We start from the raw sequence: 16,481 nt of genomic DNA, 5'->3' as shown, positions 1-16,481 counted from the left end.
AAACATTGCCTTTAACTTGAACCTTTTTTATTGATGTGCTCTGTATGGTACCTCTTCATTTGGTGTTAGATAAAAGGTCCTTGTCTCTAGGTTTAGATAGATTCACTTCTCATTAATATGGATGTGATGTTGCAAATCCATAAATGATGGGCCTCCCTATGTTGGAACAGGATCTATATGCTGCAGCACCCATTTTAGCCTTGCTATTTTGTGATTGTTAGATAATGTTGGGTGATTGCTAGCTGTGACAGCCCTTAGTCTTCCCTTTTTCTTTAACCTGTGTATGAGTACATGATTTACATTGAGAGCTGCACCATAACTTCTGTTTGTGGTTCTCTTATACAGAGGCACAAACATAAGCAATTCATCTGAGTATTCTTTAGGCTTTTTCCCTGTTGTGCCTAATTTTTTGCTCCTGACATCTACAACATCCCCCTGTTGAATGTGTTTTTTAATTTCTTGAAACCACCTTGTTATTGTTGATCTGTGAACACCATGTTTTCTTGCCAATGCTGAAAGAACGAACTCCTCTAGGAAGTGAGTCCCCTTCCATATTCAGCATGATATCATCAACTATACTCCTCTTTTCCTGGATGTTTAACTCTCTGCTCTGCCTACCATGGTTTGGTACCTGTTGTTGCTCATTTGGTTCTGCCTCTGTCTCTGAGTCCTCTGACTCTGCTGATTCTGTTTGTTGCTGATTTGATGACTCAGTTGAGTCTGACAGTGAAGTAGTGTTGTTTGCTTCTTCTTGCATGTTTGTTTCATGCAGCTCATCTGTGTTCTGCTCCATAAGCAGTTGATTGATGTTAAAAAATTCATCAAACTCCTCTTCCATGAGTCCCTTTTTTCAGATGAAGAGGTAGGTGATGAAGTGGAGGTGTCTTGTTTTTTTGGGGAGCTTTCAATGGAGCCTGATTCCGTACAAAGTTAATGCTGCAACTAACACAGCAATTAGGAATTAAGACTCTTTCAGTTTAGGTTGGTTTTTGTGTAATTTGCAAACAATAGCACCTGTGATTATGGTCTTTTATTTAACTATGGATGTTGATTCCCCCCCCCCCCTCCCTTAGAATATTGAACAATGGTGATGTATGAAACAGGTTTGGTCTTTTTATAAGGCCTTTTGGTTTGAAAAATGGGTGAAGTGGAAAAAATTTGAATGTTGTTTGAAATATATTCAAATTTTGGTGAAATGTTTGGAGGGAAAAAAAAAGAGGCAAAAAATTTGCCCTCCAAAGCTGACAGCTACGAAAAAAGGAGGGAAGAGAGAGAAAAAGAAAACAAAAAAGTCACATAGGTCACCCACTTGTTTGGGGCCACCTCTTTTCCCTCCCTTTTTATTCCCCTAATTACATACCCCTCCACTCTAATCTCCCCCCTTAAAAGTTTTGCCTAGGAGTCCGCAATTGACCCCTTTGTTGCGAGTAAATCGTAACGGAGGGAGTAATAAACACAACATAACCATTGATCCACTTTTATTTTATGCATTTATATTAGTGAAACATATTATATACTAAATATATATACTATTTTTAAAGCCCTTTTTTTTAGGGGACATTTAGCCGTTGCCCACCTTGCACCGGCCCAATTCGGCCACTCCATATGTCAATAATTTAGAGGTGAACAACAATGGCTCGGCCCGCAAGCCCAGCCCAACCCAACCCGGCCCGAAAATAGGACGGGTTTGGGCGAGCAAGACAAAAAGCATTTTTATAGTTAAAAGCTCGAACCTAACCAGAAAAAAGCCTGAAAAGCCAGTTTTGGACCAACATGCCTGCTATATTTGGCAAGTTTAGGCATGTCATTTGATATTAAGGCCCAGCCCGACCTGAATTTATGATCAACTCTACAATAATTACAATTTTGCATCCTATTTACTACTCCCTACGTCCCCTTTTGATAGTCCCTTATAGGCAAATTTTAGTCCCAAAATGTTCACCCCATTTGCTTTTTCCAACAACCATTAATTAATATTAATTTTTTTACCAAAATTCCCTCCAATTTGCAACAATACTTGTGCAAATTTAAATTTTCCATGTAAATTTTGTTATCCCATTTACTTTTATTACTTTCTGAAATACCCCGTATTTTCATACGTATCTTCCAAATTAATTAAATACGAATTATTTTATAAAAAGGGTATTTTAGTAAATTTATTATTTTGAGCCAAAATAATATTTGAATTTTGGCGCCAAAAGCATTTTGAAAACTAATCATTATTTTGGATAAGAATTATTATCCATTTATCTTATCTTAAAAACCGGATTATTTACATATTTCGGATATTTTAATTAAAGCAAAATTATATTTTATTAATTATATTAAATGGCCGAAAATTCCCATTTATTTAGCTAGGAAATTTGGATTTTCTATGTATAGAAAATCTGATTTTTCTTAGTTAATTATTGGTGAATAATTGGTAATTAATTAATTATTTATTTATTTAATTATTCTATATTATTTACAAAATTATTTTTATTCCTTAAACCGAGCAAAATCTTCCTAAATACTAGTAAGAGAATCTCTTATTTTCCTTTATTCTAAATCTCCATCTTTTTAGTATCCAATCATCATATTCTCTTGCCTTTTGTTCCTCTTGATTATTCCCCAAGTAATTCTAATTTCCTTATTATTTTTCATGACATACATACATTCCATATTCAAGTATACATAATTACCTTAATATCCAAACTTTCCTTAATTCTTTACTCACTTCTCCAAGTAATCTCTTAAACCCTAATTACCATAATTCTTCCTACATTTTCCTACCATAATTCATGCTCATACTAGCCTATAAATACCCCTTCATACCTCTCACATTCTTCACACCAATTCTCTTCTTTTCTTCTCCTCAATTTTACACAAATCATCCCGTTTATCTTTGAAGCCAATTTTCGGGCACTTCTGGTCAGTTTTTGGGGTATTGACGTTTCACAAAAGATTGTTCCTCTCGAAAAATCCTTGAGATTAGGCTCAAGAATCACCCAATTCGGAGTTATATCGAAGGAGTTATAGCCTCTACAAGTTCTGCCTATTATTTCCTACGCAAATCCAATTCTTCTATTTTTCTTGGTTTCTTATCTTTTCTTCTTCTCTTCTCTTATTCAAGTATTATTATTATTATTATTATTATTATGGGGGATTTATAAAAATTATTATGAGTAGTTTTATTTATATAAAATCATATTTTAATGATGTTTATGAGAAATTAATTAAAAGGTTCATGTACATATAGTTGGGGGTTTTTAATTATTTGTTAACCTTATATTGATTAAGGTTATATTTATTTATAGGGTGTGTTCTCTCAAGATTCTTGAGGTTCTTTTGGTGTGTTTTGCTATGAGGTTCTTTTGGTGTGTTTGCTAAGCAAGGATCAAGGTACGTTAGGTGGCTAGATACCTTTGAAAGTGATTGGTTTGAATAACATGTTTTATATGATTTGATTAATGATTGAATTAAATTGATTTGGATTGTGATTTTGAAATAAATTATGTTTGGAGGTATTGATAAAAGTATTTTGAATGATTGATTTTAAAATCATGTTTTGAATGGTTTGATCGAATTACTTATCACGTTTAAAGGAATTGATTTGAAAAGTTTATTGAATTAAATAAAAGGTTTTTCAAGGAAGAGTTATTGATTTTGAAAAGTATTAATATGTTTATTCTCAAGTATTTATTTAAAAGGTTTTGATTTTGAAAGTATGTGGAAGGAGTTTGAATTATATTGGAATTATTGGATATTAAAAGGATTTATTATTGAACCATTGAAATATTATTATTATTATTAATGCTTTATAAGAATGTTGGTAATCCCACTATGCGGATTTGGTTTATTGATAAGACTATGGACTTTGTATGACCTAGTCTTTCCTCAAGAATAGCCTTGTAATATAAGGAGACTAGCTTGAGGGGTGTGCACACTTGGGTGAGGAATTGGATTTAAAGAAATTGGTTCATAAAGGAATTGGATTTTTAAAGGAATTGGTTTATCAATTATTTTGAATGTTGAATCATTGGAATTGGTTTTGAATCATGAGTTTTGGATTATTGGATTATTTATTGGAAATTGGTTTTAAAACATGTTTGCGAATAAATTGAGTTTACATTATTCTACACTTATTGTACTTAGCATATTTTGCTAATCCGTATTTCCTATTTGTTTTGGTTCGCCCTGTTTACCGTAATGGTAAGCAGTGTTGACTATTTTCAGGTGGAGTCATGAATGAGCATATGGGAGTCCCGAGATTTGCTTCACCTAGTTTAGGAATGTTGGTCTTGTGTTTATTTTGAGTACTCATAACAATGTTACTATTTTTATAAGTATTAATAAAAGAAAGTTGAGTTTCCGCTGCAAAGTATTGGTTTATTTTAGTAAGTTTGAGTAGCCTTGCGTAATCACGCGGCGATAATACGCCCAAGTCTATCTCTACGGTATAATTATACGTATTATATTGGTATTTCCATAGAGGGAGATTTGGGGGTGTTACACTTTCTCTCTCTACTTTTTTGCATACCCAATGTTAATTTACCTTTTCAAAGTACTTTTACTATTCTTCTTTGTGTTTATTAATTCCCGTGAAAAATGCCAATAAGGGACTAACAAAAGGGGACAGAGGGAGTACAATATAAATAGGCCATGTTGCTTAGATTTTTTTCTAGTTCTACATACAAGTATAACCTAATATAACCTCTACCAATTGATTTTCAGTTTTGTTTGCCCAATTGAGGGGAAGGAACACATGTGGTTTCCAAGTATACATGATTGGTAATCCAATTAAGTTTCTATAACTTGAGGCCAATAAAGTTAGATCATTGGCATTCAACATTCATTAATAAAGTTAGAAAGGTGAGATATTTTCATAAGGAATTTTATAGGGAGGAATGTTATGCATATAGAAATGGATAACAAGGGCCATTTCTGTAATTACACGTATTTACAAACGAATGCATATTTTGGTATCATTGGATGATCAAATAATACTACTGAACATACAATTATACTATATATATGCATATAGTGGTATTATATATTCATTCAGTTGTACTAAATTTATACATAAATAGTACCACTGAAGATTCAATGGTACCATATAAGCTTTCAGTGGAACAATCAGCATGTAGTCCCCTATCACTACGTGAGACAATCTAACAAAAAAATAGGTGGGGTCCACATAAAGAGCTCTCATCTCTCTCCTTTTTTTCTTTCTCTACCATGTATTTTTAGAATATTTTAATCATTATTTTGTATTTACAAATACATAACATTTCTCCATTACTACTTCCATTGGCAAGGTAGACAATAAGATAAGTCAACATTACATGTAATTGTGTTTCATTTCGAAAAGTTGAAGCACTTTTTTTTTTTTTTTTTTTTTTTTTTTTTTTTTTTTTTTACCATCTCAATTTAGACAATAGAACAAGTCAACTTAACATCTCATGTACTTGTCTTAACTTATTTTTCTATCTAATCTAATTTAAACTCTTTTGTTATTATCTAAAATAAGTACTAAGGTACCTTTTTTTTTTCTTTACATCAAGTACTAAAATTAGTAGAATTAAACATTGCCTTAGTCTTATGATGAGCAAACTCATAGATCTTCATTAGCATTATAGTTGCTAGTTGATGAACTTTCTCACTAACAAATGTAACATCTTTTTTCTAAGGAATAAGTAAAATGGCTACATTAATTTTGTTATTCATTATAATGAATAATATCTATCATATGGTTGTCAAAATCATGATCCAAAATGTGGGATAGTATATATGATTATACAATCTAAATTTAATTTGTTAATGGTTTAAATCAAAAGTAAAACCACAATCTTAGTAGAATCAAACTAGAACCACACAAATTAATAACATAATCATACAAAATCATATAGAATCAAAATTAAGTTAGTTAAAATTTTTTAGATTTCGTATGATCTTACTGCTAGGCCTCAAGTCACCCACCTTGATAGGTGGCACGCACACTCCACTCTACATTAGTGTGATATTGTCTGTTTTGAGACTAGCGCCCTAGCCCGCACAGATTTCTTTTTGGACACCTTCTCAAAAGGCATCATACTATTTGGAGTGTCCAATCACTTATAAGGAAGTCATTCTTTCCTTATTTCTTCCATGTGGGACTTGGGATAAACTACCCCAACAATTACCAATTCAATTTTATATCATTTGATTATTTATTGACACAAAGTAGAGATCCGATCCTAATAACATTTTCTTTCCATTCATGCCCACCCTAATTTTAACCAATTTTATGCATCCTAATTTTACACATAGCATGTCCAAGCTGGATAAGCATTTTATTCTCTCCTTGACTCGAGGAGGTCAAAGATCGAAGAGCATATATACTAAACAAGAGGACGTGATATGATAATACATAGTCATACGTAGCTCCCAAAATATACACACAACACATTGGCCTATTTGACAGTTAATACAGCTCATATTCCTACATCCAATGAGAGATAGCACATGGTCATGGATATACTCTACTTAATTATTTATACAATAATGTATGTTATGTTTATTTTTTTGGTATTTTATTATTACATTGCATGTGAAAAAAATAAAGATATCAGGTTATCACATGATGATATGATATATTTTATGTAAATGTGGCATTCTGTTATCATGCCAATTGCCAAATGCTAGAAAACATGATGAAAAGCTCAATCACAGAGCTCATTTGTGTGGACCCTTATGATTTATTTGCTGACCTAAACTTATTGAATCTTCTTTTATCATCCTTTTTTCTTTTCTTGAGTATAATATATAGTTATATACTCTTTTTAATGTGTATGTCACTATGTTGTGTTATCCAGACTGCCCAATTATATTCTTTGAGACTTTTTACTGTAAATTTGTTCCATTTTGGATTTTGGATGTTCTTTAGATGTGACAAAATTGAACCAAAATGATCAATTGATCAGAATTTAGGCCAATAAAAACTAATTTGGATATAATTTACAATTACATTGTTAGATCAAGGTTAGACCGGCTTTATATGGGTCAAAATTTTGGACATTTAGGAAGAGATGTTAATAATATGATGAGTGCATGTAGCAAAGATTTATATGTTGAGATGTATATGAACTTTTACGAAATAAAACTAGGAGTGTAGACATTTCGAGGAGAAAAGTTGGAATCATTGATATTGAATGATAATATGATCTATAGAGGAGAATTGGCTACATTGGTTTTAGCATATTGGACATTGGTCAAAGGGTGCATTAGTAAAGAAGATTGGGATAATAAAAAAATTCTAAAAGAAAGCTGAGGGAGTACAAAGATGATCGAATTCCATAACAATAGTTGAGAGGTCAAAGGGTGAATTGTTAAAGAAGATTGAGATAATAAAAATTTCTAAAAGAAAGCCGAGGGAGTACGAAGATGATCGAATTCCATAACAATAGTTGAGATTTGAAAATGCTATCAAGAAATTGAGTTTGCAAAAGCATTCCGGTAAATGAATGTAGTAAGAGGATTTTTGTTGGATGATCACATGAGAGCAAGATAGATTATCCGATCCATTCATGCACACATGGGTAGCCGACCCCATCATCTTTAAGAATAAGATAGACTTTGGTTTTTTTTTTTTTTTTTTTTTTTTTTTTGGGTGTTATCGTTGTTGTATGTATTAAGGGCATGTTCTCTTACGTTGAAATTTAGTTCAGTTCAGCTCAGCTCAGTTCATCTCAGCTCAGTTCAGTTCAGCTCAGTTCAGCTCAATTCAATTCAGTTCAGCTCCTAATTTCCTTCTCTTATAAAATATTCATTTCAGTTCAGTTCAATTCAGTTCAACTAAGTTCAGTCAATGAGAACAGGCCCTAAGTTCAAGCATAGCTAGAATAGGGTTAGTAAAATAACTATCTAATATCATAGCAAATTTGAAGAAAAAATAATAATATACTATGTAAATGAAATCATAAAATTAGTCCTAGAATTTCAAAATAGTTAGGAATATGACTCAACCTGACAATCCGAACTAGCTCACGCAGTAAATTACCGAATGATGACTTCTTTGCTACTCGTAGTGTAAAATTGTATGTTAATTATTTATACTAGTATATGTACTTGATTATGTTATTGTAGTTTATTTTCATCTACACTTTATCCGGAGGAGTATTCATAATTCATAGAATAAATTCGTTATGTCCATTATTAATTGTTTCAATTGATGATGTATCGCACTTCTCCATGTTATGCCTCGCTGGTTTTATATTCCTCTCTTTATGATTGTCCCGTGCCATTGCGTATGTTGGTCGTGCGGAATTTTTGTCTCAAATTTAAAGTCACTCAATTATTTTGATACCAGTTTTTTTTCCATTTTAAATTCCAATTGCTTACGTACATTTATTTTTATTTTATAATTTGTTTGTTAAAGGTTATTTAGGGCCTGTTCCGATTGACTGAACTGAGCTGAGCTAAACTGAACTGAAATTATTAGTGCCAAACTAAACTGAACTGAACTGAATATTCTATAGGAGAAGGAAATTGAGATAAGAATTGAAGTGAACAAAACTGAACTCTACTATTGAAGCTGAACTGAATTGAAAATAAGCTGAAGAGAATAGCCGAACAGGCCCTTAATCAAGAATATTAATCATAATCTGATAGACATTGGAAGTTTATAATTAGCTTTGAGTACTTGAGATCATGGTTGTACTTAGTAATAAAATTTTATTTAACAAGAATAAATATTTTAAACTAATTAATAGTTTGTGGCATACACTCACTGATGACTCAATACTTTGAATAGTGATAAAACATAAATATATAAGAATCTTGCTAACAAGTGCACCGGGGTATTAGAAAACTAATTAATAAACTTACTTAAAATAGTATTAATTTTGGAATGCATGACAAAATCACGCGTCGATCGATGTAATTAATGTTAACTTTACTTTAATATATCCACAATTAGTTATCTAACGTCCTCGATATGCTCTTTTGCCAATATATTATATAATATTCCCTCCGTCCCTTAATACAAGACTCTTTCTAACATTTATTACTCACATAATAAAGAGAAAGAGGTTTTATATTAAGGGACGGAGGGAGTACCTATTAAACATAATCAATATACAGAGTATTTTATAGATAAAATTCTAATGTACTTTATTAAAGATTAATGGTCACAATTAGTGTATGAAAAATCTAATGTGTCTATTATTTTGAAACACTGAGAATAATTTATATGAACCTAAAGACCTAATCATGTAATTAAATCGAGCACGCAATAATTTGACTTGAATTGAATTGAATTGAATTGATTAGTAGCGGTTCACTCAAATTTGAGTCATTATGTGCAACAGTACAAACGATGTGATTAGCTGATTACCCTGCTACTCACAAAAGTCACAATACTTTATCTGTTTGTTGTTTCACGTACTCTTGCAAAATGACTTTCATTTATTCATAAAAATGGAATTCTAGGTTAGTCAATGTTCACAACGAAAGTTTGTTAGAATTGTTAGACGGACCACAGAAAAAAAAATATTCATGCAGTAATAATACTCAATGTAAAAAGCTAGTATAACTTCCCAATTTGCATTGTTAGCTAGTCATCATCATAAGAAGTAAACATTCATAAAATCTACTTTTAAAAATTAAAGTTGAAGACCTCAGATTTTGTCTTCCAAACACCTCACACAAATTCTATGTTTTACAATAAACAAGTTCATTCCTCCATTATTTCATTATTTATGCCCAACATCTATCCAATAATAGTAATCATGCTATAAGCCTGTAAAAGTAAAACTATAACCCTTGATCTGTAAAGTTCTTCATTCTTTCTCCAAATTCATGAATGTAAACCTTTAAACATTATATTGATGAATGCATTCAACTTTTATTTCATTATTGTCTTTATTTCACTCTCATAAAATTTCATAAGTACGGTTATTAACTTATTACTCCATCTATCTATTACTTCTCGATTAATTATTGTTTATGCCAACCATGCAATAATATTCGTATATAATTATATTTTTATTCTTATGCATTAAGGCTATATAATAATATAATACTGTAATAAGTAAACAAAATATTGTGCTGCTGTGATTTGGTTTGATTTGATCTGATGTTATTTTAATGAGAATGAATCACAAACTTTTTACTAGTAATAAGTTCAAGAAAATTAAGTTCATGTTTGAATTCATATATAACATTATTCGAGTATATTGCTTAAGCCACACATTAATTAATTGTGGCTTCATAAAACTCTAAGGAGTATTCACATAAGCAACCCGAGGCATAACTTACACTATATACTTTAATGATATCAAAATTAGTATCTTATTTAAATCTAGTTAGTCGTTTTCTCATTAATTACGGAGTTATAGGAATAAGGAAAATGATATATGCTAGTTTAGGGTTAATTAGAGAATTGTATTCCTCAACAGATCCATGTACTACCTCTGTTTTATAGATTTGCAACGATTAGATATTTTTACTTACACTTTAACTTTTGTCAAAATCGCTGTAAATAATATGAAACGGCAATAGTAATTTGTACTCTGTATTAATTACATCTTGTTCATCAAGACAACACCCAAAAAAAAGTGGATGGGGTTGTAGTCTGAAATCTGAACCAAAATTAAACAAAGAAATGGGAAACTGATGGAAACCCTGAAATGACAATTGTAAGTATTAGAGTGGAAGTAAATACTTCCTCCGTTTCTTTTTAGTTGACACGTTTCTTTAGTCACGTTTGCCAATGCAGTTATTCAATCATTAATATCTTTAATTATCAATAAGCAAAAATTATGAAAAGTTGATACTTTGAAAGTATATAACGTGACGAATCTAATTAGATTCCACATGACTATATTTTTCATTACGTATAGAGCACAAAATACGGTCAAAGGGAGGTGGATGAATAGTGCTAAAGTCAAAACGTGTCAACTAAAAAGAAACGGAGGTAGTAATTGATATAGATTTCCATATTGCATGTGATATATACGACCATACCATATACTATAAGTCCTTTCATGACTGCAAAACCATAGATGCAATAGCATAGCATGGGCCTATTAAATCTCGACCGTATTGTGGTCCAGTCAATGAACTTGAGGATGAAACTTGAAAGTGGGTCTTAAACCTTGAACCTAAACAACCCCATAAACAAAGACATCTCTTTTTTCCGACACCATTTTCGGTGTTACTATTACTATACTCGTCTTATTCTTTACTCTATTTTCATCGATCACCTCTGGAAGATCACCCATGTGATTTTCTGACTTAGAGTTTAGTTTTGCTCCTACTTAATGGGAATGCAACCAAGATTTAGAGTATTTTCCATACTTGTAAGATCTTTTTGGCTTCTTGTAATGATGGTATGTAGAGCCTTAGAGGTGAAAATTCGGGTTATAAAGTTGAGAATCGATTTTGGTCAATTTTAAATTGAGTTGGATTGAATTCGAGTTAGTTTACATTTTGATTTAACTTGTAATAATGAGTTGTGGGTGGATTATACAAATATTGAATTCAAACTTACTTAAGACAATACTATGTCTACATCAAAGACTAAAATATGTATATTAGAAGGCATTAAAATCCTTACATTGGATGTACCTCTTTGAAGGTACATGCATTTGTAGCAAAATTCTTGTGGGTAGCTTAGTTCAAATATCTTTGAAATACCAATTACACAATGTTAATTGATCTTGATTGTAAGGCTTAAATTCCACTAATTTTACAACATCAAAAATATAGTCAGAGTTAAAGTTAATGAAAAAATTGATGTGGCAGAGTTTAGAAAATATGTCTTATGAAGGATAAACTTACTCTTATGCAAATATATTAGGCTTGAAGTTTGAGCTCAAGAGGGCATCAATATAGTTTATCTATTCGTGGGTTGAAAAAAAAAATTCAATCGTTTTGTGTCTCAGTAACAATATATGACCTTATAAGATTTAAACTCTGTATGAGATCTAAACCAAACATAATTCCTACTACCAAGAATACCACGCAAGTACTTTGTATTAGTTTTGCGTTATTAATCACCTAACAAATACTCAAATAAGAGAGTGATTAGTAGCAAAATATACGTGAGGGAGGAGTAAATATTGAGAAAGTCCCTTTCATTGGAATGTATCCTAAAGTAAGACAATATTGTTGACCGTTTTGCAACTTAACTACTTGTACAGCTGTACTACTATTATGTAGTTAGTCACGAGGCCTTACTTTTGTGAGTAACGTCCCCAACTGACCGGTCCTAATCTAACATCCACGGCCATTAGTGCCATCGCTCAATCACCGTAACTAACGGCAAGATGATTATATTCTGTTTTTTTTGCTACATAATTTGTTACATTTAAGGGCTTGTTTGACATCATTTTTGGTTTTCAGTTTTCTTTTTTTTTTCAAAACTAAAAATAAAAAACAGGAAACAAGAAAAAGGAGTTTCCACTTTTTTGTTGTCAGGTTTCAAAAATATTATAATATTAATAAGTTTATATAATTTTTGATTCATTATGTGGCATATATCATATACTTTCATATAACAAAAAATCAAAAAACAGAAAACCACAGCAATGCCAAACGAACCCTTAAAGTTATTCGTTTTTTTATTACAGAGTATTACTATTTTATAATGTGGACTATATTAGCCACGATACAATATAATAATTGGATAATCTCTTGTCTTAGCTTAGTGATAATAAATTTATCTATTTGGTTTACATCTTGCTCAAACTTGTTTTTTCAAATGGTGTTGAATGTAATGTGTAATTGAGGCAATAAAGTCCGCTACTTTGTTGACCTCGAAGTACACCATATGACCATATACACATTATGCTTGATAATGATAAATGATAATGTTGTATTAAGCCATTTTTTTTTTTTCATGAATATCTCTAGTTTAACATATGAAGCATTTATGAAAGTTGGTAAGAACCTTGCAAAATTGGGATTAGTACTAATCAATTTTATCATGGAGGCAAATCTCTTAGCAACAATGTTCCTTATGATAAGTATGTTCTCATCATAATTCTATTAAAATCTGAAACACAATGTAGCTATAGAATACACATATTGTGATTGGAATAGTGACTATTTGTTTCATTTGAAACTCCAAACGCTAGTACGGATGGCTAAGGGAACAACATTGAATTGTTACCGATAGTTATAGTAAAATATTATTTTTATTTCAGTTAGACATAATCAAAGGAGGCGGGAATGGGTTCAAATCTAGGTTACTACTGTAATTGTTGTGAGAACATGAGACCGTGTACTCTGAATATAAGTTGGTTTCCATACTCAAGTCTGAATCACCTAGAGACAAATTTTGTGTACCATATGACATATGCTCCATTACACGATACCAACACAGTACACTATATTAGTAGTATTAAAAACACCCCTATATGTCATCCATGAATACAAGTTTCTTGGTTCAATCTTGAATCAATTATATCTACCACCAAATGTTATCCAAAACAAACATAATTACCATGGCATGGAATTGATACAAGACCATCCAAAGAGCATGGCATACTGACCTAGAATAAATCATTAATATGGATCATATCCAATCCAATTCAAGATAAAGAAATTAATTGTTGCAAAAAGCACCCTTCAAAAAAAAAAAAAAAAAACACAATCATAGTTAGCAAAACCCCCCTTTCCCCCACTATAAAAACTGAAGCAGAACACTCTGTTTCCTCTGCCCTTCTCACACTCATTTTCTCTCTCCTCTAACCTTTTTCTCTGAAGAATAGGGCAGTTGTTGGTTAATTAGTCAATTCCAACACTACACTTTCTCTCCCTCTCTAAAAAAAACCCTATTTACCTCCATTTTCCCTCCAAAAATCCATCAATGGCTTCTTCTTCTTCAACCTCCCCTGTATTTTTACTGCTCTGTTTTCTCACTTTCTTTCTCCTCTGCAATGGTAACCCTTTCAGAAGCTACCACCACCCCCAACATTCTCGCTTCGCTTCTCACAATTACCGTGATGCCCTCACAAAATCCATCCTCTTTTTTGAAGGCCAAAGATCAGGAAAACTCCCAGCTAACCAAAGAGTTTCTTGGAGAAAAGACTCTGGTCTTTCTGATGGTGCTCAAGCTCATGTATTTTCCTACATTTTCTCACTCATTTTTTGAGATTTTTTCTTTAGTTTTCTGGGAATTTTTCAAGGTTTAATGGGTATTTTTCTGATTTTTTTTTTGGTGCTGTAAAATTAAAATGCAGATTGATTTAGTAGGAGGGTACTATGATGCAGGGGACAATGTTAAGTTTGGTTTTCCAATGGCATTTACAACAACAATGTTATCATGGAGTGTGATTGAATTTGGTGGGCTTATGAAAGGAGAACTCCAACATGCTAAACAAGCTGTTCGTTGGGGAACTGATTACCTTCTAAAAGCAACCGCACATCCTGACACCATCTATGTTCAGGTACCCGTAATAAGTTGTCGCGTTGATTGCGTAATTTGAACTAGTAATGTGATAATTAAATCCGATCATGTGCTGCAATTTTTTATGACAATTGATAAAATGGGAGTTGTTTTTATTTTTTGTTTAGCGTAGTTTGAACTAGTAATGTGATAACTAAATCCGAACATGTGCCGTAATTTTTATGACAATTGTTAAAATGGGTGTTGTTTTGTTTAGGTGGGAGATGCACAAAAGGATCATGCTTGTTGGGAAAGGCCAGAAGATATGGACACACCAAGAACTGTAATAAAAGTTGACAAAAATACCCCTGGTACTGAGGTTGCTGCTGAGACTGCTGCTGCTCTTGCTGCTGCTTCTATGGTCTTTAGAAAAAGTGACCGAGCTTATTCAAGGGTTCTCATTAGCCGTGCCATTAGGGTAATTTTGTACTTTTTTTTTTTTGAGGGAAGGGTAATTTTGTACTTTCACACCCTTCATTTTCTACTTTTTATTTTATTTACTAGTAATTTTTTCATAATTTATATTTTTTGTTAATTTTTGGGTGAAGGTTTTCGAGTTTGCTGATAAGTACAGAGGGACTTACAGTGATGGGCTCAAGAGCTATGTTTGTCCCTTCTATTGCTCTTACTCAGGTTATCAGGTAACCAAGATTTTCTCATCATAATATTAAATTACCAATATTATATTCTAATTAATTATTTTAATAATAATACGAATACCCTTTTAATTACTTTTTAAATATTTTATTAGGATGAGCTTTTATGGGGTGCTGCTTGGCTACATAGAGCAACAAGGAACCCAATGTACCTAAACTACATTCAAAGAAATGGTCAAGTTCTTGGTGCTAGTGAAGAAGATAACACTTTTGGTTGGGATAACAAGCATGCTGGTGCTAGAATTCTTCTTTCTAAGGTACTTTCACTCTTTTTTGAGTCTTTTTATATAGCCTTTAATTACATTAAATATAACCCGTATTTCCAAAAGTCGTACTATTGATCACAACAAATCACGCATCGGTCCGTGTAATTAATGGTATGTGCTTACTATTTGGGCAGTCTTTCCTTGTTCAAAGAATGCAAGGACTCCATGAATACAAAAGCCACTCTGATAATTTCATTTGTTCCCTCATTCCTGGTGCACCATTCTCAACTGCCCAATACACTCCAGGTGGACCCCCTTATCACTCTTTAACAGTAATGTTTTTTTGTTTTTTGATATGAATTTTGTTGGTGAATCATGAAATTGGCATTTTCTAACGGCTAATTTAATAAATACAATGTGTATGTGTAGGAGGACTTTTGTTTAAGATGAGTGATGACAACATGCAATATGTGACATCTACCTCATTTCTTCTATTAACCTATGCTAAGTACCTTAAACGTTCTCGCATGACCGTGTCGTGTGGTGGCACCGTTGTCTCTGCCCGAACCCTTCGATCAATCGCCAAAAAACAGGTATATCACTAAATTCATGCTTGTATCGACATTTGATATGTTTATGTGTAACTGTGTAAGGTGTAACAATTGTTGTTAGATGAGTAACATGTTACGTGGCTATTAAATTACAGGTAGACTATCTATTGGGTACGAACCCAAAAAAGATGTCCTACATGGTAGGGTACGGACCAAACTACCCGAAACGAATCCATCACCGGGGTGCATCGCTACCGTCGATTTCCTCACACCCACAAAAGATCCAATGCTCCGCAGGATTTGCTTTCATGAACACAGAATCACCCAACCCAAATGTTCATGTAGGTGCAATTGTTGGTGGGCCAGATCTTCATGATAATTTCCCAGATGAAAGGTCTGATTATGAACAATCTGAGCCATCAACTTACATCAATGCTCCTCTTGTGGGTGCCCTAGCTTACTTGGCTCACTCTTATGGACAACTCTAAAGTAACCCAATTATTTTGGGCACCCTCCCTAATTATTTAGGGCACTTTCCCTGATTACTTTTTTTAAGGGTTTTTTTTTTTTAATTAAATGAAGTGTAATTAGTGGGTTTAGGATCTAAAGTTGGAGCCCCTTGAGAAAAGAGTGGTTCTGCCTTTTTTTAAAAAAAAAT

The 16,481-nt window shown here is 32.4% G+C and overlaps 1 protein-coding gene across 1 annotated transcript; it reads left to right on the top strand.

Moving 5' to 3' along the window:
* Positions 1-13,712: 13,712 nt before the first annotated feature.
* LOC145618457 (endoglucanase 17-like) lies at positions 13,713-16,481 on the top strand. Its single transcript, XM_081673228.1, has 8 exons — positions 13,713-14,083; positions 14,205-14,411; positions 14,628-14,828; positions 14,959-15,051; positions 15,162-15,323; positions 15,467-15,578; positions 15,702-15,865; positions 15,979-16,481. The coding sequence occupies exons 1-8, from the start codon at positions 13,832-13,834 to the stop codon at positions 16,309-16,311; spliced, it is 1,524 nt and encodes a 507-aa protein (XP_081529354.1). The 5' UTR covers positions 13,713-13,831; the 3' UTR covers positions 16,312-16,481.

This window comes from Chenopodium album, chromosome 26 (genome assembly GCF_948465745.1).
Source record: "Chenopodium album chromosome 26, dcCheAlbu1.1, whole genome shotgun sequence".
Classification (NCBI taxonomy): Eukaryota; Viridiplantae; Streptophyta; class Magnoliopsida; order Caryophyllales; family Amaranthaceae; genus Chenopodium; species Chenopodium album.
Note: the sequence above shows the minus strand (reverse complement) of the source record. Positions and strands in the feature narration are given on the sequence as shown.